At 34.8% G+C, this 24,621-nt stretch overlaps 1 protein-coding gene across 2 annotated transcripts in view; it reads right to left on the minus strand.

Moving 5' to 3' along the window:
* Window positions 1-237: 237 nt before the first annotated feature.
* Window positions 238-24,621, minus strand: part of LOC129223934 (m7GpppN-mRNA hydrolase-like) — a 75,615-nt gene continuing 51,231 nt past the window's right edge. For both annotated transcript variants that reach the window (XM_054858314.1, XM_054858315.1), the window contains exons 11-13: window positions 7,865-8,000; window positions 3,122-3,182; window positions 238-438 (exon numbers count right to left, since the gene is read on the minus strand). In XM_054858314.1, the coding sequence (XP_054714289.1) occupies window positions 3,158-3,182; window positions 7,865-8,000 (161 nt within the window). In that variant the 3' untranslated portion in view covers window positions 238-438; window positions 3,122-3,157. The remainder of the gene's footprint in view (window positions 439-3,121; window positions 3,183-7,864; window positions 8,001-24,621) is intronic.

Consider the following 24,621-nt stretch of genomic DNA (forward strand, 5'->3'; position numbering starts at 1 on the left):
CTCCTTTTTCAATGCAGAACAGATGAGCTTATAGAAAATTTCTACAGATGCAACAGTTGTCTGAAATAAAAGTAAATGGGCAATTATGATAATCATTGAGAAGTTTTCCAATAATAGATTTTTCCTAAGAAATACAAATACAGAAAAACCCATTTGTGTTAAATTTTCTAACTAAGCACTTAATGGTAATAAGAGAAGATAGAACCACGAATGAAATGAATTTGTACCAATAGAAAGTAAAGATTTTATACAACTAAAATGTACAATTTAAGAATAAATTTTAAACACATTGTGCAGAAGTAACACGTATAAAATTGTATGAATAATTCAGACATATAATGATTAATGCACACATTTTAGCAGCTTTGGGATGAGATCTTGAATATCCTTTGATGAATCTTGACAATGGACCATGTAGAATGGATAAAACAACTTCATCTGAAAAATCACGTAAAATAAATCAATTAAAAAGTAGCTTTATGATCTAGAAGAACTTCAGGAAAATAAGTTTTAATGTTATTTAATAGATAGGTTTGCCAGACATCCTGATTTGACAGGGACAGTCCCGGTTTTGAAACTAAATCCCAGTATCCAGCCGGTTTACTTCACGTCCAGGTGAAAGATAAATTTGATTACATATGACCAAAAAAGTCTATAACTAATTAACTGTGAAAGATTATTTAAGATAACTACTTTGTCATTTGTAACATTGACTAGCAAAATTAATATCGGGTCAGCTTGTGAGGGTTTTTACAACAAATATAAATTAAAGACTTTCTAAAAGAAGTCCTAACAAATAAAAAGTTCAAGTAATTATTAGTCAATTTTTTAATTCCTGATTCAAAGTGCTTCTTCTTACTATATACTAACTTAAAAAAAAAAAAAACACGCAGGAGATAAAATGTTTAAATTTATCTGCTTGTGTCATTTATTATCACCTCAGGTTTATGTTCGTAACTACTAACCATTTACTCATAACCTTGAGAATGAATTACTCTTTAAATCACTCTAAAAACCAGCCAGGGATGCGTACCCATCTGAATACTCGCAATGCTGAGAGGGGGTTGGGGGGGGGGGCATTTTGATTGTCCCCTGTGAACATTTCAAAAATATGGCAAGCCTATTAATAGATCATAATTTACAATAAGTAGCAGCGAAATATGTTTAATTAGAGTTCGTAAAATATTACAAACAAATTTTTAAGAACTCTTGGGACAGTTTCAGAACATACCCACATAGAGAATTTATAATATGAATGATAATACTAAGGCAATTTTCAATTGATCACAATTACAAATCTTTCTTAAGATTAATAAATACAAGGCGTGTTTTTTATATAAGGTCCGTTTTGTTATAGACTCCAGTAGTTCGCACGCATACCACAACAGACACGTGCGTCGTGTATCTGCACGCTTCGGGAACAACTGTGCTCATTTTCAGCTCTGTCTGGTTCTGTTCTATGCTTTCATAATGTTTAAGACTATCAACTCGCCTGCCGCATGTGAGGTTTGATAAGTGATTTGCTTTTTGTCAGCAAGGAACCTGTCTGCTGCAGAAATTCATTGACAGAATTTTTTTTATATGGAAAGTAGAGGCAAACTTATTTGTGAATTTCATATTTTTTAAACAATTTCTCTCCCTAGGAAAAACCTGGGCTCTGGTGGGGGGAGGAGCTTTTATGCATTTTAGTTGCTTTTAGCTCTAGAATATAGTTGCTATTTTTAACAATTTATATTAAAATAATCATTTTTGCCCATTTTGAATAAAATAGTCGACATAGTAGCATTTATTCAGTAAGTTACCGCCCTATAGCCAGGGCTAAGGCAGAAATACATGAAATACACCGCCAGCTCAGTCAATTCCAGCCGAGGACTGCAGTTTCGTGCTTATTAGCACTCATCAGCCCGGCATAGGACTAACTGAGCTGGAGGTGGAAAACCTCTTAAGGAAGCCAAGAGTGCCAAACAAACTGGTAGCTAATATAGAATTAGCACTGACCAGACGAGTGACCGAAACAATGGTTCGGTTCAACTCGAATATAGCAGGCAAGGCAGGTATATTCAGTAAGTTACCGCCCTATAGCCAGGGCTAAGGCAGAAATACATGCCGGGCTGATGAGTGCTAATAAGCACGAAACTGCAGTCCTCAGCTGGAATTGACTGAGTTGGCGGTGTATTTCATGTATTTCTGCCTTAGCCCTGGCTATAGGGCGGTAACTTACTGAATATACCTGCCTTGCCTGCAATATTCGAGTTGAACCGAACCATTGTTTCGGTCACTCGTCTGGTCAGTGCTAATTCTATATTAGCTACCAGTTTGTTTGGCACTCTTGGCTTCCTTAAGAGGTTTTCCACCTCCAGCTCAGTTAGTCCTATGCCGGGCTGATGAGTGCTAATAAGCACGAAACTGCAGTCCTCGGCTGGAATTGACTGAGCTGGCGGTGTATTTCATATAGTAGCATTTGCTTAAAAATAGCTGCTTTAGTTGCTTCTTTAGTCCCCAGTGTCAGCCCTGATAGATACTAAGAATAGTTGCATCATAAACTATTACACTAAATTATTTCACAATTTTTGGCAAAAGCATGTTTATTAGAAAAACTAACTATGCCGTCTGATGGGTCGGGGTACTAAGGTTAATTTTTTGGAAAGCACTAAAAATTAAAAAAAAAAAAAAAAAACACACACACACACACACACACACACACACACACACACAAAAAGGTGAAGTTTTTCATCTTTGTTAAAAATTAATTGCTGTACTTTTCAATAAAAAAAAATTTTGGACGTTAAAATAGCGAAATAAGACATTGTATCGGTATGTACCAGGTTATGAGAAGTTCGCAATACAGTACAGATTTTCTACCCTTCCCCTCTGTTTGCGAAAAGAATGCAAGAGTCACCTGTGACTAACTATGTAAGGTCATCAGCTTGTTAGTTAGAAAGTGAAAAAAGCTCATTTTAAAGAATCCTGGGACTTTTGAAGAAGCAATGTAAAATTGTTGGAGAAAAACAATGTGTCAAGGCAACTAATAAAATTATAAAACGGCAAGGGGAAATGAGAAAAAGTTTAAAAACAAAATATATATAACATAAAAGTAAAGGAAGAAAACAATGATTCTTACATAGAAGTAATTCTTGAACATTCTCCAAATAAAAAACTATTTTGCAATAATCTGTTTTTGTCTGCAAAACAGAAGCAAAAAATTACAATGAAAGAAACATTATAAATCATGTTACTTAAATGCAAAAGTCTTCTAATTATTTAATTAAATGCCTTTTAATACATGAATTACTCAAATACAAAGCAATTTTTTTTTATCTTTTTCATTATTGATCTTAATACTTATGATAGGGTTTCAATCAAAGCAATCATAACAAAGAGTTGTTAGCTTTTATGAATTTTTTCTTCATTTGCATGTTATCGATACTGTATTTTTGTTTTGTATTTACTACTTGTGTAATATTTTCATCAAATCAATGCTCAGAAAGAATTTTGAATTACATGAAATATTAAGTTTATTTGGTCACACCAAATAATAAATTTGTTGAAAAAGACAGATCAAGTTTAGTGCTTTACTTAACAAATTTTTCTGTAACTTTTGAGAGACTTAACTAAAGAACGGCTTGAGTCCCCAGCTGCCAGTTAAAATTATTTCACATGTGCACTTAGAGGACCAAGAACAAATTGAAGAAATGAAAAAAAAAAAAAAAAAATCATTTAATCATTCTACAATGCAAAAAGCTGTTCAAATTATATATCTCTTATATTCTTGAAGTTACGAGCATTTCACTCAAATACTGTGCAGAACCTTTTATCCGGGAAACCAGAAAACCGGCAACCTTTTGCCGATTTTCTCGCTATTTTTTAAAAATACGCATTTTCGGCAAGTTATGAAAAACTAAGCATTTTTTGGAAATACCTAAAAGAATATAAGCAGTTTCTTAATAAATACCACATTACTCATCTATAACTTGGGGAAATGTTTACAAAAACGAACTTCAAAGGGTTCAAAGGGGGCAAAATTTCTGAATTATTCTCTTAAATTAAAAAGTACACTCGTAAGTCTGAAGTTTTCGGGTTTTATTCCAACTGAAAACAAAAGAAATGAATATTGTCACATTCTAATGCAATATTTTATTGAATGGTCTCTAATTAAAGCCATTTAGAGCGTAAGTGACGTCGCAAAAGCGCGGGAACGCCGAAAACCAGATTTGTGAATTTTTCGGATAGTTGATGGTGGAATCTAGAAATTGCTAAACGCCAGACTCATTAACCAAATTTTTATTGGTATGAACTTACTGCAAATGCAATAGTTATCGATAACTACCATAATCGCAAACACCAAACCTTTATGAAAAAAATTCTTTCATACACTATAGTACAAAAAGCGCACACTTACATTCAAAAACTTGTTTCTTGCCCTTCTTTACATTTTCTTTTGTTTTAAAACATAGAAAAGTGATGTGTTTTTTTTTTCTTTTTCCTTTTCAAAATGAATGTGAGGGTCTCAGGTCTTATGGATAACTTAACTTTTTTAGTGTTTAAATTATTCTCTCTAGTAGTTTTTAATGTTTCGACATTGAAAATCAATTCTGAACTGTTTTCTTCTTATTTTAATATGTATTGCTACAATAATTTATGTTTTATAAACAGTTGGCCAATAGCACTTTTTAGTGATCCAGAAAACCAGGAAATTCAAATATCCGAGATTGCGATATTCCCGAACTTCCCGGATAATTGGTTCTCTACCATACACCAATTTCCTTTGCAAGTTTTTGGCTCATAGCACAATTTTCCAACAACTTCGCTAAACTTTAAGAAAACGTTACAGCATACAAGAGAAATATCATACTGAAATTTGGAATGAAAATATTAAAAATTTGATAAAGTATGAACATTGAGAGGAATTAAGTTTTCTTTGCTAATGCACAAAAGACAGCATAAATTATAACCTTCATAATTTCAAAGCTAAATACATATGGTAACTTAGATATATATATATTTAAAAAAAAAAGAAAATAAAAAGATCAGCTAAGTATCATAAAAATTTTAAAAGTACTTCTAAATTCTACTTCTTTCTAAAGTACTTCTTTCTTTTGTACACAGCACAGATGTCTGAAAGCTTGGTAAAGTTTCTTGGAAAACTCTTCCACTTACCAGCAAAAAACTCACAAAGAAAATAAGAAGGTTTGAAAGAAATTCTAATATCTTCATGAATATAAATAATATTTTCAGCAAAATCCATAGAATAATTGCATACAGCAAATGTAGCTCATTTGGAAAAAACAAAAGCTTATTCTTAGCTTTTTACAAGGCAGGGTGATCAAAAACACTATTTGACTTCTTCAGTTTGTTGTTGATGAATGCCTGCGTGTGACAGTTTTACCGGAAATTGTGAGCTCAAGGAATCTTCTGTATGACAAAAGTTCTAGAACAATTCATCAGGTATTTTAGCTAAAAATTCAAAACAACTTCCATTTTTGAAAATGTCTCTGCATTTTTGGCTATAGCGCCATTCTACGGAAAACAGTCATTTTGTCTCACACGTGAACCTTCATACATTTCATTAAAAATAATGATTTAAAAGGGTAATAAACAAAATTTTGTTGCTTAAGAAAACAGAAACATATGTGTGACTTTTTGAGCAAAAAATTTCATCATTGCCTTTTGAAATTATTTCTTTTAATATAAAACATAGGAACCGTCTCGTGTAGGACAAAATTATCATGTTCTGTGGAATTGATAAATACACATTTTTTTTTTAACGGTTAAAATTATTATTTCTCAACAAATGAAATATGTTTCCTTTACGTTGAAACCTTAACTTTCAAAAGCTATAATTTGTTTCGTCATTGCTACATTAATAGAGGAAAAATATCAAGTAATGCATAAAGCAAACAAAAAGAGGTCAATTTGGATGTCTACAGTCAGATGCATTCAAGTAAATTAAGTTTAAAGTAACAAAGTTATTCAATAAAAATAATACTGTGTCAGGAGTATCTTTGTGTCAAATATAAACATTAAAAAATATGCTTACACCTGTTTAATCAAAATATTAAGACCTAGTACAAAATTGTGCTGACATTATCCAATCAGACTGTCCCGCAAGTGACGGAGGGATGGCCCTATATAGTGTATGTTCTACTTGAAGGTAATGTGTGTAAAACAGATGGAGTCTTTTTAAACTTGACAACAAACACAGATGTAACTGACTAATATGAAGTTTTACTTTAAACTTTTTATTGGGAGCTTTGCTCATAAATGCTTGTTTCGTTTCATGAAAATTTCATTAATATAATTGATGTATTAACTAACCTAAATACAAAGTTGAATTGATGGAATAGGGATTTTATTCAGTAACATCACAATGATTGGCTTTTAATTACTTAATTTAAAACTACTATGACTGTAACTATAAGTAACAAACCAAAGTATTCAGTTGGTTACTTATAGTGGTAACACTTCACAATAACCAAAATAACAAAAGTGGTAGACCGCAAAATGTTTTTTTTTGGCGACAAAGCCATTATCATCCCTACTCATCTCATGAGTTAGATGAAAACACAAAGTTATGTGAGCTTCCTTAAGATTAAGTATCATATTTCTAATGCTGTTGTTGTTTATCCTCACTTTTTGATGGAGTAAGACAAGATCCATGATCCCGTTGACTGTATGGAAGTCGAAGACCAAAAGGGGATTGCTAAAGAGATCCTCCTTAGAGAGTCCCATGCATTCCAAAATGTGAACTGGAGAAGCCTGATGACTAAGGCACTTGGTGCAGGTGGCGAAAGTTTTCCTGCCTTCGTTGAAAGTGAGGCACTTGATGTGACCACTAGTAAGTCTTGAGAGAGCAGTCTGGGTGCATCTGTCACCCGGGAGGTCAAGGGACAAACCCGATTTTGATCCCTTGCACCAATCATGGGTGGAGGGTGTTTTCCACTCCTCCAAGATTCTATTTTTCTCGGGAGTATAACTCCATAAAGGTAAGTGTGGATGACGGAGCTGTTGGAATCCTGCAACCCTCCTTAGCAAGATTATCAACCATTTTGTTCCCGTGGATGTTCACATGAGAGGGTATCCACTGCAAATGAACATCATGATTAAGAGAAATGAGCTTTAATTTAGGTAGAAGGAATTTGCTGGTCTTATTGCCACCAAGAAGCCAATTAATAAGATAGTGGAGAGAACTACGGCTGTCAGACAAGTTCCATAAGTCACCATAATCCTCCTCAGAAAGAAAAGCTTCTAGTCCAAGGTCTATTGCAATCAATTCACTTCTGAAGAGGGAGCAGTGATCGGCATTACAATGAGAAAGAGTCAAGTTGGCATGAGGAGTCTGTATAAATATGCCACTACCTGCAAGGTTGTCAATTTTACTACCGTCTGTAAAAATGTTGATGGAATTGTTAGGAATGTGGTCTAGGTTTTCCAAGGCCAGTTGTCCAAGATGTTCTGGAGTGTAGTCTTTCTTTTTAACAAAAGAATTTAAGTTAAAATGAAAGTGAACCCTGGGGAGACCATCTGCAGGATTCAAGCAGCATTGTAGCGAGTTGGGTACAACTTTACAATTAAGTAGCTGTAGAGAGGCGGCCAGACTGAAAGCCGGCTGTTTCTCTTTAATCTTTAATGATTACTCCAGCTGTTAAGATACATGGAGGTCTTGTTGTCGGAGTCATAACTAGAGTTTATTGTAGTATTTAACAAGACTAGCTAATATATAATTGCTATAAATGATATTATTTCTAATAATATAATTTATAGCAATGCAATAGCATACAGTTTGAAAATTTTTCTTTAACAAAGTTTAACATTTAAAAGACACATTTTTTATTTAGAAAATGAAAAAAAAAGAAAAAGGACAAACCTCAAATTAATGTTGAAGGTTGCACTGAGAGCTTCTTTGTCTAAAGAAAATTTTGCCCAGGTTTCAGAAAAAAAGCTACCTAATCCATCTTTTCTTAAGACTTTAAGATTCCTGTCTTCTTCTTGTAATACTGTGCCTGTAACATAACATTAGAAGTGATTGAGAGAGAGAAAAAAGCCATAAATAAACTTAAAATGATTGAAAACTCAATAAAAAGCCACAAATAACTAAAAAAACTATAATTTAAAAAACAACAAAATTAAAACAACATTATCAATTTTTTCAAATTAAGCAGTTATGAAGTTCTTAAGAGCAACAATCAATCTTTCAAGCAATACATGCATACACAAAAGAGTGCCATAAATCAAAGGAAGTCAAAAAGAAGAAGAAAAAAATTTAGTACAAACTAGTCTTAAAACAGATAACAATTGAGGCAGATAGAAGCAAAGGGATGTAAGAGGCAAAATTCAAAATGTGGAGGTAACCAGTACAAATGGTAGGTGAACCTCTCCTCTGTCTTGGGGGAAAAGATAGTACTAGTAACCCTGGTAGGTTCTGTCATACATTCATGAAAGTCTACCTAGGACCTTATCTTTAAAAGCATTTTACTCAGAACCTTAAAAAACTCACTTACATCCCTTTGCTTGTCACTGCCTCAATTGATCAGATTGTTATCTGAGATGTGCTGAAAATTTTAGAGCAAATTAAACAAAATTTTGAAGCTAAATATAATATAAATCAGTGGCGGATGCAAGGAGAGGGTCATGGGGTCGTGACCCCCCCCCCCCCCAAACCGTTCACATTGTGTTCAAACACTTTATGAATAAAATGTAAACGATTTCAGCAGTCTTCCCACTTCATTAGTTATTTTTGAAAATATTTGAAATACTATTTCTCTATTCATTGCTTATGAAATTAATTTATAATGCTCTATTACGTGCCTTATTCCTGGACAATTTGGTGCTTTTTATTAATACTCAAACAATTTCAGAAATTCTTTGTACCCAAAACTGCAAGTTCATTCTTGGACGGGGGGGGGGGGGGGGGCACTCTTTAGTATGACCCCCCACCTCAAAAATAGTAGTCTATCTGCCCCTGAATATAACTAGTATACAGTACTGTGCAAATTAATTGGGACAAACATATTTTTTAAGAAAACTTCCTTTCTTGGGAATGTTTTACCTCAAACCAGTTTCAACTGCATTTTCCTAGAGCATGCGACTGCCCTTGGCTAATCTAAACCGATTTGAATACATGATCATGACATGTTGAAAAATTTCCCTCCATTTGCTGAAAGAACTGGTCGATTGTGGGAATTGTTTGCTTCTGTCATGTATTTAAAAAATAAATATCACTTTAAGGAAAAGGACCAGAATTGTTACCCTTAGTCAGCATATATTTCTATGTCTGAAGGATACTACTGCAGCCAGTTGGAGATGGAAAATTCGACATTTCTAGGATTATTAATCAGCAAAGCAATTTTGGGACAGCGTCTCCAAAATAGAAGGTTAAATGTGGACTCAAATGCATGACCACACCTCAAACAGACAAATTTGTAGTACGAAATAGTAAAATGCATCCTTGAAAAACAATTACAGATCTTCAAAGAGAATAATTAGCTACTGGTGTGAGCATGGATTCACAGACAATTCGACGAATGCTTACTGAATCTGAGAGATTTGCAAGAACACCAATGAAAAAACAATTATTAACACCTGCAATAAAGAGAAAACGTTTTGACTGGGTCAGAAAATATCAATCCTGGACAAGACTAGAAGAAAGTTGTATTCAGGGATGAAACACATCTTATTGTGCAATGGTTTCGACCAAGATTTGTCAAGCGAAGTGATGGAAACATCAGGGAAAAACATCTTATTCCAACAGTTAAACACCCTCAAGAAGAGATGTTTGGGGTTATAAAACTTTTGGAGGACCTGGCAGTTTAGTACGTGTGCAAGGGATGATGAACTCTAAGCACATTTCTAATAGCACAATGATAATATTGTGCATAGGATGCAAAGGTTCGTTGGTGGTTGGTATCTTACAACCAAAATCTTCCCAAAATATTTTCCAAGAGCAGAAATTAATGGTTTTGGATTGCTCTGATAATTCTCCTGCTGTGAACTCTACCAAAAATTTCTGAAGCATTGCAAAGAGACATGTGGGTAAAATAGACTGACCAACAAAGAAAACAGACTGATAATGTTATAAAAGCTTGGCTAGGTGAGAAGAAGATCCAAAATTTATGTTCTAATTTAGTGAAACCCATGACAAACCATGGACACGATCTCATTTAAGCTAGAAGAGGACATATTTCGTATTAGATTGCTGTACCGTCCATGTAAGTTAACCTATACCCATTGAACAACATTTGTGAAAATTTTTGAACTTGTCCCAATTAATTTGCACAGTACTGTAATATAATAAAAAATCCCAACAGTAGACATCTAAACTAAACGAGTTAGCGAAACTTGGTCTTTGTTTATCAACACAAGTGTGTCTTTGTTTATCATAGCAGCATACAACACCCATATGTTCCTTCAATTGACTAGCAGTCGGTGAAACACTAGGGCTACTAATGCCAGCTATTAGGAAAATAGTGAAATAGAAACAAACTCAGCTTTGGCTTTAAAAAATAGAAATGTTAATTTTTCTCCTGCCCAAAGTCAGCTCGGACATCACGTAGTAGTTGACTGAACCGGTGAGATTGAGCTCATTAGATTTTGTGTAGCATGCACAGAAACTCGAGAAAAGCGTGGTTGTGGAAATTTTTTCCTGGACTTCAGGTTGTTATAAATTCTGAACAAAATAATTCTAAGGCTCATCTTTAATGAGTTACAGTTCCAGAGTGCAAATATTGATTTTGTAAAAGATATTGTCAGCCAAAGTAGCCATTATAATACTTCTCATGAAAAATAGCCTGTTTTCAACGTGCTGTAGCTAAGTTTATCATCTACCACAGTGATTCCCAAAGTATGTTCCGTGGAACCCTAGGGTTCTGCCGAAGGATGACAAAGAATCCACCATGAATTGCATAAATTTATTATTTTCTACAGTAATTTCAGAAAAAGAGAAACTTTCAGGCACCAAAGCAGAATACTTTAGGATGTTCTGCAATGTAAAATCATTTGACCAAAATTGCTCAGCAGGTACTTCAAGCATTGTATGTGAAAAAACGTGACATTTTCCACAAACTGGGTGCCAAAAATCAAAATCATTTCATATAGGAGTTTTTTTTTTTTTTAACTGAACTGTTGCTATTTATTTCAGTGGAAATGAGATATTTCCGGAAACATGACAGCTTTCCACCAAATGACTAATTTAAGAGCACTGAATTTGGAAAATTAGTTGATCAGGAAAACCATGAAATCAAAAAAACTTTAACAAGGTGTCAAACCTAAACCGATTGAGATTCTCCAAAAATATGCATTTTAAAAAGTAAATAAACTTTCTAAAATGCATAGAAAGAGCAAAGATACAAAATTTTATAAAAATCCGAACCTAGGTGGCAAACCACATTTTTTTTTGGTAAATTTTACATGGCATGAAGGAGCAATTAAAATAATCTTACTAAATAAATAAATTACTAAAATAATAAATAAAATGATTTGAATTTCGGTTGCATATAATAAAACACTTCAAAACTTTCTAAATAATTGAACTATTTTCTGGATGCAAAGCGATTGAAACCTCAAACAAGACACGCAATTTCCGGTGATGGAAGTGTTTCAGTGTTGGCATGTTTCCAAAACATATGTGTATGGCCGAAATTGCAGCGGATGAAGACCAATTAGGAAAGTCCTACAAAAGACTTATTGAATTCAACATCGCGAGCTTTCCGCCAAATTATCGTAATTTGCGAGAATTTTAGATTTTCTTCTAATTTTAAGAAATCTGCAGAATTTCTGAAAAATTCTATCTTGAGTTGGGGGAAGATATTTGTAGAAACTTTGCAGTTTCTACAGATTTTCTGCACCGCAGTTTCTGGAGATTTTCTGCATTGCGGTTTCTGCAGATTTTCTGCACCGCGGTTTCTGCATACATTTCACTAAAATTTGTAGAATTTCTGCAGAAAACTTATCAGTTTTCCTCTCACATTGGAACAGAATTGTTCTGCAGCTAAGGTATCTGTTCTGCAATGTACATAGAAAATTTAGTAGTATTCTGCTTTGGGGCTTTCAGGAACAAAAAAAGCTCCTCGAAATTGAAGTAGTATGCGTCATCCTAATGCCAGCAATTAAAAAAAGAACACCATCTGATTTAAAGAAAGTTCTTGATGAAGCTTCAGAAGTAGTTATTTTTTTCAATTCTTGTTGCCTCTAGTCAACACTATTGAGCAAGATTTATGAAGATATGAGTAATTATCACAAATCACTATAGTTCCGTACGAAATAAGCTGGCTATCAAAAATGAACTTTTGAAAAATTGTATGAATTTTACTAATGAATGGACTTTTTCAGTTGAAGGGAAACAATATTTTTAGCAGTTTTCAATGTTTTGCATGACGTCGGTTGGTATAAATCAGCCTATCTGTTGCCTATATTTTTGGTAAACTAAACTAAGTCAATTTTCATTCAAGGAGAAAGTTACATCTTTTGTTGTGCACGACAAAATAACACAGGAAAGCTGAGTTTTTGTATTCTCTGCCTAAGATGAAACAACATTGAATATTTTCCTCTCTTAAAATGAAGTTCCGTAAGAAAACCATCTCTATGAAGAAGTTATGGCGATACTTGAACTTTACCTATTACATTAATCAGGATGGCGCAATTTTTATTCTCGGAGGACTTTTAAACGTATGTATTATTGCAATCAAGTTTCATTGATTAAGTGTGTTGGTCACAGTTCTACTTTTGATAATGCACAGGGGCTTAATCATGCAAGAGAACATCAGTTACATAGGATCACAAAAGAACTTGATGCACCTCCCTTTTTTGAGCAATCAATTGATGCTAAAGTCAACTCAAAACTAATCTACAAATGTTGAGTTGAGGTTCCCTCGTGCTTCGGCTTTTTTAAACTGTTGCATTATTTTTAGAGACAAAAAGCTTTTTTTGTTCTTAAACCCCTTGGAAATGAATGACGGCAAAACTTTATCAGCTCCCCTCCCATTGTGATGCATATAAACTCCAATTTTTATGCAAATCCTTGTATTTTTGTTTCAAATACAGCAGTCAGAATAATAGCGGAAATCATTCAGATGGACCACACTCTGAAAACATTGGTGCCAAAACTAATCATTACAGTTCACATGAGGGCGCACATTTCGTTCAAATCCATGTATTGCATTTTGAATTAGAATGCCCATACAATAAGTCAATCAGATAATGCAAAAACAAACAGATGGGCAGATAATTTTCAAAAATGGTCAAAATAAGTGTAACATTCAGCCAGGGTCGCACCGTCCCTATGTGCAAGGTCGTGCGGTGCACGACGGCGCCAGAGTCAAAAAGGCGCCGGGCTGTATCAATCAAAAATGCTCCAAATGAGTGAAAAAAATCTCCAACCAAAAAAAATAAAATTAAACTTTTCATTATATCTAATAGTGATGGTGAAATTATACTGCTCATTAAAACAAGCAATCCTCCTCGATGACTTTCTAAAAGGAAAAAATTCCGTGTTGTGTCCAAACATGCTATTCAAAAGCGCAATCTTTTTCGCTGAAAACACATTATTTTAATTTATGCATACATGAGCATTTTTAACCGACTTCAAAAAAGGAGGTTATGATTTCGTATTGCGGCTTTTTATGTGTGTTTTGGAATTATTCCAACACTACTGGACCGATTTGAAAAAAAAAAAAATTTTGTTTGGAAGGGTATACTTCCCAGATGGTCCCATTGTAATTTGGTCTGGATCTGATAAGGGGTCCTGGAGAAATCCAAGAAACTATAAATTTCATACGTCATGATCACATGGTGTTGCTGTGATTGGTGTATTTTCACACCTAAGCTTTTGACTTTCTCTTGAACGATATTTAATTCTCGCGGCACATGAATTTTTTATTATAGGTGTTACTAATGTATTTATTACTGCGTAGCAAAGTAGTAAATTAAATATATTTTGCTACTTTAATAGTTTAATCAATTACCTTAATATTTTATTTACTTATAAATAATTTTATTTAGGCACTAAAATATAAAGTTCTTTATTTAATATTCTAATTCTTAAATATATTTAGTGTTCAATTGAGGGGGAATTGAATACAGAACACCCCTCCCCCACGATTTAATTTATATTCTTTAATAATATACATTATAACTGTGTATGATTTCGAAGTTTGACCAATATTCTGGATTTACTATTTCACGATGCCGCCAGTTCAATTTGAAATCAGGGTTATATTAATTAGCAAGCTTCAAAAAAAGGAGGAGGTTCTGAACTCGTCGTATTTGTTTTTTCTTTGTACAATGTTCCATAAATACTCGAAGACACCTGTACCCAGGGGTGTGCACAGGGAGGGGGGAGGGACACCTGTTGGCCCGGGTCTGAGCCTGGAGGGGGGCCAATATTTTCGTAACTAACGGTGAAATATAGGGGCAAACAGTATAGAGAGGGGCCCGGAAAAGTCATTTGTGATGGGCTCCAAAATTTCTGTGCACGCCCCTGCCTGTACCGATAAGGAAAAGTCTTTTTTTGTTTGAAACAGCATAGTTCCTCATCGGTCTAATGTTAATCAAGTTCAGGTTTGATGAAATTGAGGGAACTCTTCAAATATCATACTCACATTTAAATCCATTTGTACTTTATTAACTTTGTATATCGTCTCCTTTAGTGAACCAGTTTTTATGCTTTTTTTTTGTTTAGGGGTGGTCTAACTTAGGTTCCAAATCTTTGATTTACCCTATTTGTTCTTTAGGGAAAAGTTAAGGGTAAAACAATAAATTTCATGCAATTTCCCTCACAAACGATTAAATATAAAACCCATTGATAAACAAAGGCCATAAAACGAAGGTTTATACTTTCTTTACCTATAGTTAAAGAAAGTATTAAAAATATATATTATTAAGAGTAATGATAATGAAAATTTTGAATTAAGGAGCTGTGGTGTATCGAACTAATTGAACTCCGCTATCGTAATCGCAGTGACGTCAGAAGTCACTGACGTCACTGAGGAAAAACATCCTCTCAGGAACGGGGCAGATCGGAACGAACTCCGGAGATGTGCGCATTGGCGGCACACTCTGTCTTGTATATAGTATTATGTATATAGTAAATGTAGCAATTAGAATAGTAAAGTCTAGTATTATAATTCCTGAATGATTAATAATCCATTACATGTTACAGCGAGAGTAGGTTCCCTAAAAACGAACAATAACAGTGGCGACGAGGATGTGACGAAACCACTAATGTAGTGCTATAACAGTGTTCTCGTTTCAAAAAGGATAGGGTAATTACCCGAAGACGGCTCAAGGTAGGAAATTTATATATTTTTGTATTTTGGATTGAAAAATAATGGAGGCCCTGGTTCAGGAACTCATAAAACAAAATGAAGCCCTTGTACAAGCTCTCAAGCTTAAAGTGGATACCCCAAATGAGTCAAAAGTGACAGGGGTCAATTTTGAAAAATATGATGAAATGTCCGAAAATTTTGATTCTTTTATAGAACGTTTCGAGGCATTCTTAGATATTCAAAATGTCCCGACAGAAAAAAGGGCGAAAACGCTAATATCAAGTTTGTCAGCAAAATTATACAATTTACTGAAGAATCTTTTGTCACCCGACAACCCTGGGGAAAAAGATTTCGAAACGCTCAAGGACATACTAAGAGATCATCTCAATCCGAAGCCATTAATTATTCCTAGCCGTCACATATTTTTAAACCGCAAGCAGAACGAGAATGAGCCGATTAACGCCTACATCGCAGAACTTCGCTCATTAGCAATTCCCTGTATGTATAAACCAGATGTCTTAAATATGATGCTTCGAGATGTTTTTGTTAGCGGATTAAGAGATCGAGCAATACTAGATAGATTATTTGAGGAAAATGACCTTGAATTAAATCAAACCTTACAGATTGCTTTAGCGATGGAAAAATCTCATAAATCCACGGCAGAATTAATTGGAAGGCAATCTGGAATTCATAAATATAATGCTGAAATGAAACAGAGCCAAGATCGGAAGAAAAAGTGCTCTGAAGATAAAAATAATAGAAAATGCTCTCGATGTAATGGAAAAAATCATTCTACAGTTGAATGTAGGTTCAAGACTTACAAATGCAAATTATGCGGCAAAATTGGTCATTTAGGAAAAGCATGTTTTTCTGCCAAAGCAAATAAAGTTAACAAACCTGTTAAGCAAAAACAGGTGGATGTAGAAGCTTTTCTTGAAGATAAAGGTAATGATTCCGTGCCTATTTACACAATTCAGTCTGAAGAGTGTACACTGCCTGAACAAGAACCAAGGAAACCTATAATGGTAAAAGTTCAAATCGAAGGCCATTGGGTAAACTTTGAAGCCGATACAGGTGGAGCCGTTTCAATAATGTCGCTGAAGAATTTCCGAAAAATTTCAAATAAGAAAATTCAGCCTACAAAATTAATTTTTAAAACCTACAAAGGGGATAGAATTGTTCCGATGGGTTATGTAACGGTAAATGTTACCTATAATGAGGTTACGTACGCATTAAACTTGTATATCGTTAAGGAAAATTTAGATACAATTTTTGGTCGCGAATGGATGTATAAAATTAAACTAGATTGGAATTCAATAAAAAATTGCAAAGTTGAAACAAATGTTAGTCTTTCTAAATTGTTAGACGAATACAAAGAGTTATTTAGTAATGACTTGGGAGAAATTAAAAATTACGAGTGCAAATTAGAGCTAAAACCTGACGCTAGTCCGGTATTCTGCAGACCTAGACCCATGCCCTTTGCACTGAAAAATAGGGTTGGCGAGGAAATAGATCGCTTAGAACGCGAAAATATTATCGAAAAGGTACATATTTCGGATTGGGCAACACCGATCGTACCGGTGATTAAATCAAATGGTAAAGTTAGGTTGTGTGCAGATTACTCGGTAACATTAAATAAAAATTTAAAAGTGCAACAACACCCACTTCCTAGAATGGAAGATATTTTTGCATCACTGAGTGATGGCAAGGTGTTTTCCAAGGTTGATTTCTCTCAGGCATATTTGCAAATGAAAATGCACCCTGAAAGTCAAAAATTGTTGACAATAAATACACATAAGGGACTCTATCTGTGTAAAAGATTAATGTATGGGGTAAATGCCGCTCCGGCGATCTGGCAGAAATATATTGAAAGTGTTTTTCAGGATTTAAAGGGAGTTGAAGTATTTTTTGACGATGCTAGAATTGCAGCTCCAGACGCTGAAACTCATTTAGTAAGATTAAAAGAATTTTTTGAAAGATGCCGCGCTCATGGATTAAAAATTAACAAAGAAAAAAGTAAATTCTTTCAAAAAGAAATAGAATTTTTAGGGTACAAGATAAACTCTCAAGGACTATCCCAAACATCTGAAAAAGTTAAAGCAATTAAAAATGCCGTGGAACCAAAAAATGTTCATGAAGTTAAATCATTTATGGGGTTGGTAAATTTTTATTCGCGCTTTTCAAAAAAGTTAGCTACACTGGCTTATCCTTTGCATGAGTTAACGAAGAAAGATGTTCCTTGGAAATGGGATAAGAAATGTAAGGAAGCTTTTCAAAGGGTCAAAGACGAAATTTGTTCGGAAAGAATTTTGGCACATTATGACCCGGAACTTCCACTTTTGTTGGCAACTGATGCGTCACCAGTTGGACTGGGAGCAGTATTGTCACATAAATTTCCAGATGGTTCAGAACAACCGCTTGCTTTTGCATCTAAAACTCTTTCTCCGACCGAACAACGGTATTCTCAAATTGACAAAGAAGCCTTAGCTATAGTATGGGCTGTGAAGAAATTTTTTCTCTATGTGAAAAATACCAAGTTTACTCTAATTACAGATCATAAGCCACTACTGGCAATTTTTGGCTCAAAGAAAGGCTTGCCAGTTTTAGCTGCTACACGTCTATTGCATTATGCGTTGACTCTGCAATCGTTTCAATTTGACATTATTTATCGTCAAACTAAGGAACACGGCAATGCAGACTTTCTCTCGCGTTTACCTACGGATTCGGAAAAATTGGCTATACATGATGATATTGATATCTTCCAGTTACATCAAATTGAAACGCTGCCGGTGACAGCGAAAGATTTAGCCAAAGAAACTGAAAGGGATGAAGAACTCACTCCGTTATTACGAATCCTGGAAAGTGGTGGTGAACTGAAGGGAAGGGAGATGGAATACAGCCTGCAAGATGGTTGCATAATGTATGGGCAACGTGTATGCATTCCGAAACTGTATAGAGAAAGAATTTTAAATGAACTGCATCACGGACACTTAGGTGTAGTCAAAATGAAAACAATCGCGAGATCATACGTATTCTGGCAGGGAATCGACAAGGACATTGAAAGGGTTGCAAAAAACTGTGTAGATTGTGCAGTTAACAAAACTGATCCTCCTAAAGTAAAAGTACACCATTGGGAGTACCCTAGCGCTCCAATGGATAGAATTCATGTTGATTTCGCAGGTCCTATATTTGAACATATGTTTTTAATAATAGTTGATGCACACTCAAAATGGCTAGAAGTATACCCCATGAAAACAAGCACTACTTTCAAAACTGTCGAATGTTTACGTGATTTCTTTGCTCGCTTTGGACTGCCGATCATGTTGGTAAGTGACAATGGTCCACAATTTACGTCACAAGAATTTCAGGCATTTCTGAAAGTTAATGGCATAAAACACAAACCCACAGCACCGTTCAAACCATCAAGTAACGGTCAGGCCGAAAGGTATGTGTTTACTGTAAAGCAATCTTTGAGAACTATGAAAAATTATCCTGGAACTCTTAGACAAAAGCTGAGTACCTTTCTTATGCAATATAGGAAGGCCCCCAACATGACGACATTACAAAGCCCAGCTATGCTCATGATGAAAAGAGAAATTCGTACAAGGATCGACCTGGTTAGACCAGATCTAAAGAGCAGAGTCGAGGAAAGAGTTCGCAAAGGAACTTATGAATTTTCGGATAGAGGATTCAATGTAGGAGATAAGGTTGCAGTTAGAAACTATCGTCAAGGCGATAGAAAATGGCGATTTGGAACAGTAAAAAGCAAAGACGGCCAACTACATTACACAGTAGATGTGAATGGTCAACTCTGGCGACGTCACATCGACCAGATGCGTGACGGGGGAGACATTGAAGACGTCGACTGGGTGCGCCGACCATCCTTCCGGAAAAGATCCAGTGACGTACGTCCTGAAAGCGGTACAGCCGACAACGACAACAGCAATCTCCAGGGAGACCGGTCCATGCCTTCGGAGATGACTGATGTCCGGCCAGGATCTCCAGCCGCCATACCTATGGCAGTTACCAAGATGCCAGGAGAGCCATCAGCTGCACCTGCTCCACTTAGACGTTCCACCCGCGCGAGAAAAGCACCAGATAGACTGGGCTACTAAAGATTAAAAAGGGAGGAATGTGGTGTATCGAACTAATTGAACTCCGCTATCGTAATCGCAGTGACGTCAGAAGTCACTGACGTCACTGAGGAAAAACATCCTCTCAGGAACGGGGCAGATCGGAACGAACTCCGGAGATGTGCGCATTGGCGGCACACTCTGTCTTGTATATAGTATTATGTATATAGTAAATGTAGCAATTAGAATAGTAAAGTCTAGTATTATAATTCCTGAATGATTAATAATCCATTACATATTACAGCGAGCATAGGTTCCATAAAAAGGAACCATAACAGGAGCAAACATAAAATTCATTCTAGTGAAATTTTTAATCTTCATCTATAGAGGGGCCATGTGAAGAAACATGCGACTTTTATCACGAGTTACATGACACTAATTGCGAAACATTAATTACAATTTACAATATTACAATTCTAAATTTTACAAATTTAAACTTAAAGCAATTTCGTTTTTTTTTTCAGTGACTTGTGCATTTGCTTGCGGAAAGCAAACTTTCATAAAGTTGAACAAATGATGAAGACAATTTTTTTTGTACATAGTTACGCATTTGAAAAAGCCTTTCTTCACAGTCGTTGGAAGTCTCCGAGACGCTCGCCGTGTTATTTACACCACTAAAAAGCAAAAAATAAATTACTTTTAAATAAAAAAAAAACCGCCTTCAAAAAATACCCAGGAACTAAAAAGCAAAAAATAACTGATTACACTTACATTCTATTTCCTACCCAAACATAGAAATGAAATTTTTTTTACAATTCCAGTACAAAAATCAACTAAACTAAACACTGAATTATAAAATAAACACTGATTTAAATTACTGTACGAAGAATTATTTAAAATACTTAACTAATTATATACGATCTCTTAATTTTTAATAATCTTTTTAAGTCGGGGCCTCCTATAAACGACTACATAACTTAACTGACAACCCACAGATTCCTGAATTAAACACTAATTTAACTATGCGCGAAATTAGGCTTTAAAACTAAACCTACTCAGTTACGTTAGGTAGTAGTTTATAGGAGGCCTCGACTTCAAAAGGTCATTAAAAATTAAGAGATCGTATATAATTAGTTAGGTATTTAAAATAATCCATCGTACAGTAATTTAAATCAGTGTTTATTTTATAATTCGGTGTTTAGTTGATTTTTGTACTGGAATTGTAAAATAAATTTCATTTCTATGTTTGGGTAGGAAATAGAATGTAAGTGTAATCAGTTATTTTTTGCTTTTTAGTTCCTGGGTATTTTTTGAAGGCAATTTTTGTTTTTAATTTAAAAGTAATTTATTCTTCATATGTGGAGCCGTTGAATGCTGTTTCGGTATGTCTATAATTTCACAAGTTTGAGTATACGAAGCGCAAGAAATTTGCTATTCCCCACTTTGGTTCTAGCAGTGAATATCTATGCACCTCCAGAATGCTGAGTTGAATGTTTTTCAAAAATATTCTTTATTATTGAAGACAAAAAAAAAAAAAAAAGCATGTCTTAGTAAAACAAAGTGATTTTGATAAGAAAAATATTTTGATGTTAGGGAAAAACTTAAGTTTCTTTCAAAAATAAATTTTTGAATTAAAAATTTTCAGTAGTTACAGCTAATTGTTCAGCTACTCCGCCCTTCGTCCTATCTTTTTTCTTTTTTCACTATTATTTTCCTTTTTTCTAGTTCCTCTGAAAGTAAGACTGTCTTCAAAATGCTACTCATCCGATTCTCTCCCTCTCTGGCCACCAAAAGCATTACGGAGCATCTCAAATTTCGTTTCCAGATCTTCAATTTCATAAAATTTTCAGGGAAAGTCCTCGAATACCCAACAACATTGCTTGAAGCTACTTTTGAAAATCACCTAAAATTGAATTTCGAAAGGTTGCCGTCCCAAATGTTACCAAATATGGTCTTACAATCACGTTTTTAAGACTTCAATTTCAGAAAACATTCGGGCAAGGACCTCCAACCGCACTCCCTTAATATCATTATTTAAGTGAAATACCCTCTGAACTTCTTCTCCTAATATCATAGAATATTGCTCAAGTTTTAAGAGCTTTAACTTTGAAAAATTTTCTAGGGGGAGCTCCAAAATCTCCTTCCTGTAAAAATCTTCAAAGTTGTCTACAATTGCGTTTTTGGAAGTTCAATTTCAAAAAAATGAAGAGTAGAGGAGGAATTGATTTCTATCTGTTTTACAAAAAAAGAAAAAAAATCAAGTAGAATCCCAGAGTTCCATCTCTTATTCTAATGTTAATAAATATGGCTTATTATTCGCGTTTTAAGGCTTCAACTTCTACAAATTTTCACGGAGCCCATTGTACCGTTTTTTCCCATAACACCACAAAATATCGTCTAAAATTACGTTTTCAAAACTACAAATTTCAAAGATTTTAAAAGAGAATTTTTTTTCAATGTACCCCTCTAAAACTATCTTCTAGTTGTGCCACTGCTCCTGTTGTCATGTTTTGACAGGCATAACTGTTTTATTAATTATTTATTACTTAAAGATTAGATAGATACTAACAGTGGCGTGAAATTTGCTATTTCAAATTTTTTCCTTTTTCCGAAATGCATTATTAGCATATCAGAGGAGCTGCTGAACTCTAAATGATTTCGAAACACGAAGTAAAAACGTACACTATATTCCAAAATTAAAGATTCACACGTTATTTTTTTAATAAATTAAATGCCAAACGTATTTTTTTCCATTTGATATTTGTTTACAAAATTTCTTTTCGGGTGTTAATTGTATTTTCTCCGAACGCCAGAGCATAAAAGCACTCAAAAGTCATTTGCACGACGGCACCGATCAGGCTTGGCGCGGCCCTGTGTTCAGCACACCTTAAAACTCCATAATCTATCAAAATACGAAAATGTTCACGTGATTAATAGTTTCTTCTATGTACACTGCTTGACAATTGCTAAGGAACAAGTGATTTATGCAAATTTGTATCTCAACCACCTGACCAATGGAAATAAATTCAAGTTCAGATGGCGTGGTAGACCAAGACTCGTTATCTGTACAAAAGACAGTGCATACACGCTCAAGATTTGTACGAAAATCACGCTGTTTGGTTTTCAACAAAAATAGTGATGGATGTTAAAAAAAAGTTTTTCCTCTGAAATTCTGTTTGTTTCTTGAAATACTTAAGAGTGAAATGTCAGCAAGACACCATTTGAGTATCTACGTTCGTGGACGAGCCGTTGGACGACTAGAAGACGACCACTGTGGCTGCTGCAATGGGTGTATCAAAAAGTGCCATCTCTCGATTAAAGAAGGCCGCTGAAGGTGGAAATGTTTTGCAAAAGCATGCCAGGGGTCGTAACAGAAGCACCACACCTTCAGAGGATCGCTATATAGCCCTCATGGCAAATAAGAACAGATATTTCACTCCTGGACAGATAGATGCAAATCTAACAACCGCTACCGGTACTCTTGTTTCTGCAAGAACCATCTCACGGCGAGTAAGTAATGTCTGTTTGTATGCACGTACGTTGCATCCAAGTTCAACCACGGTGTCGTCGAGAGAGATTACGCTGGTGTAAGGAACATGTTGGTGGGATCGTCAAAATTGGTCTAGAGTGATGTTCTCTGACGAATCTCGTTTCAGTGTGACAAGTGATTCTGGTCACCAACTACTGTGGAGAGAGCGTGGAACACGTTATGCTCAAAAATTTGTTTGCGAACGTGATCGTTACGGCCAAGGCGTTATAGTGTGGGCAGGCATCATGCACAATGGCAGAACACCGCTTCACATTTTTGAATAAGAAATCGATACGTCGTAAATGTATTGCAGAGATGTTATTGCTGGACCATGCTCGATTTTTTAGGGGGCTGTAGTTCTAACCTTTCTTTTTATGTACGACAATACACGGCCATACTGGAGCATTGAAGTGTCAGACATACTGCAAAGTGAAAACATTCTCCATATTCAGAGGCCTGCTTACTTTTCCGACTTAAATCCAATTGAACTTGCCTGGGAGGTTCTTGGCAGACGGTTTGCGCGAAGAACCGTTCATCCCAGAACAGTACAAGAACTCAAATCCGCATTGAGAGAGAATATTAGGAAAACCTCCCCCAAGCACTCCTCAATGATTAGTGGGGAGCATGGAAAATAGATATAAATTGTGCTTTAGTGTCCCTGGTAATCATACGTCATATTAAGGTACTCATGTCTCCATCATTCTGACCTAGATCAATTTTTTTGTTGTTGTATGAAAATAATATAAGTAGGATTATTTTATTATTTTTAAGTTTTTATTTCATTGATGCAGTAATATCTATTATTTTGTACTTATAATAAATATCCATCCTCCCTACTAACTATATATTTCGTTATGTTTCTTTAATCATTATCTATTCTTAACTATTACAAAAAAGTTAATTGTTCCTTAGCAATTGTCAAGCAGTGTAGAAGAAAGCATGCAAATGATTTTTCTTCATTATTATTTGACTTCCAGATCGTTAAAATTTTGTCTTTAAGTCATAAACAATGATGGGGTTCCATGAGGTAGAAGCAAAGCATTAAGGGTTTTGTGGCCTAAAAAGTTTGGGAACCGCTGATGTAGGCTCTTTTTTTTTGTTAATACCATTAGAAAGAACAATTTTTTCTTATTAGAAAATTTTCTTTCGATGGTGTTCTTTCAGATATGGATGAAAAATGAGCTTGAAATACTGTCTGTCATAAGGAATTGCCATATTTACATTATGGTTGCAAAAAAATTTATCCCACTAGAAGCCTGAAATTTTGGGAGCTTACAATACTTTTGGTTGACAATATGTTCTAGCATTTTTGTGAGTTTGAGCTCATTAGATTTTGTGTAGAACACATGTTAACTCGGGAAAAAGCGAGGTGGGGAAATTTTTTCCTGGATTTTAGGCTGATGTAAACTCTGAGCAAAAATAATACTTAAGTTTTTATTGTATAATTCTATGGCCAAAATACTTATTTTTAATGGGTCACAGTTGCAGAACATAAATATCAGTTTTGTAAAAGATATTGCCATTAAAATAAGTCATCAAACTCCTGCTCATGAAAAAATAGCTTGTTTTCAATATGCTGTAACTCGAGTTTGTCACCTTGCATCTTCTTTTCGTTGATACTATCAGAAAAAAAATCTTTTATCAAAATCTTTTTTTTTCCGATGGTGTTTTTTTTAGATAAGGATGAGAAAATGGGCTTGAAATACTGTCTGTTGTTCAGAAGGAAAGCTTGTTCCACAATGTATAATGGATGGTGATTGTC

The sequence above is a fragment of the Uloborus diversus genome, chromosome 6 (assembly GCF_026930045.1).
Source record: "Uloborus diversus isolate 005 chromosome 6, Udiv.v.3.1, whole genome shotgun sequence".
Taxonomy (NCBI): Eukaryota; Metazoa; Arthropoda; class Arachnida; order Araneae; family Uloboridae; genus Uloborus; species Uloborus diversus.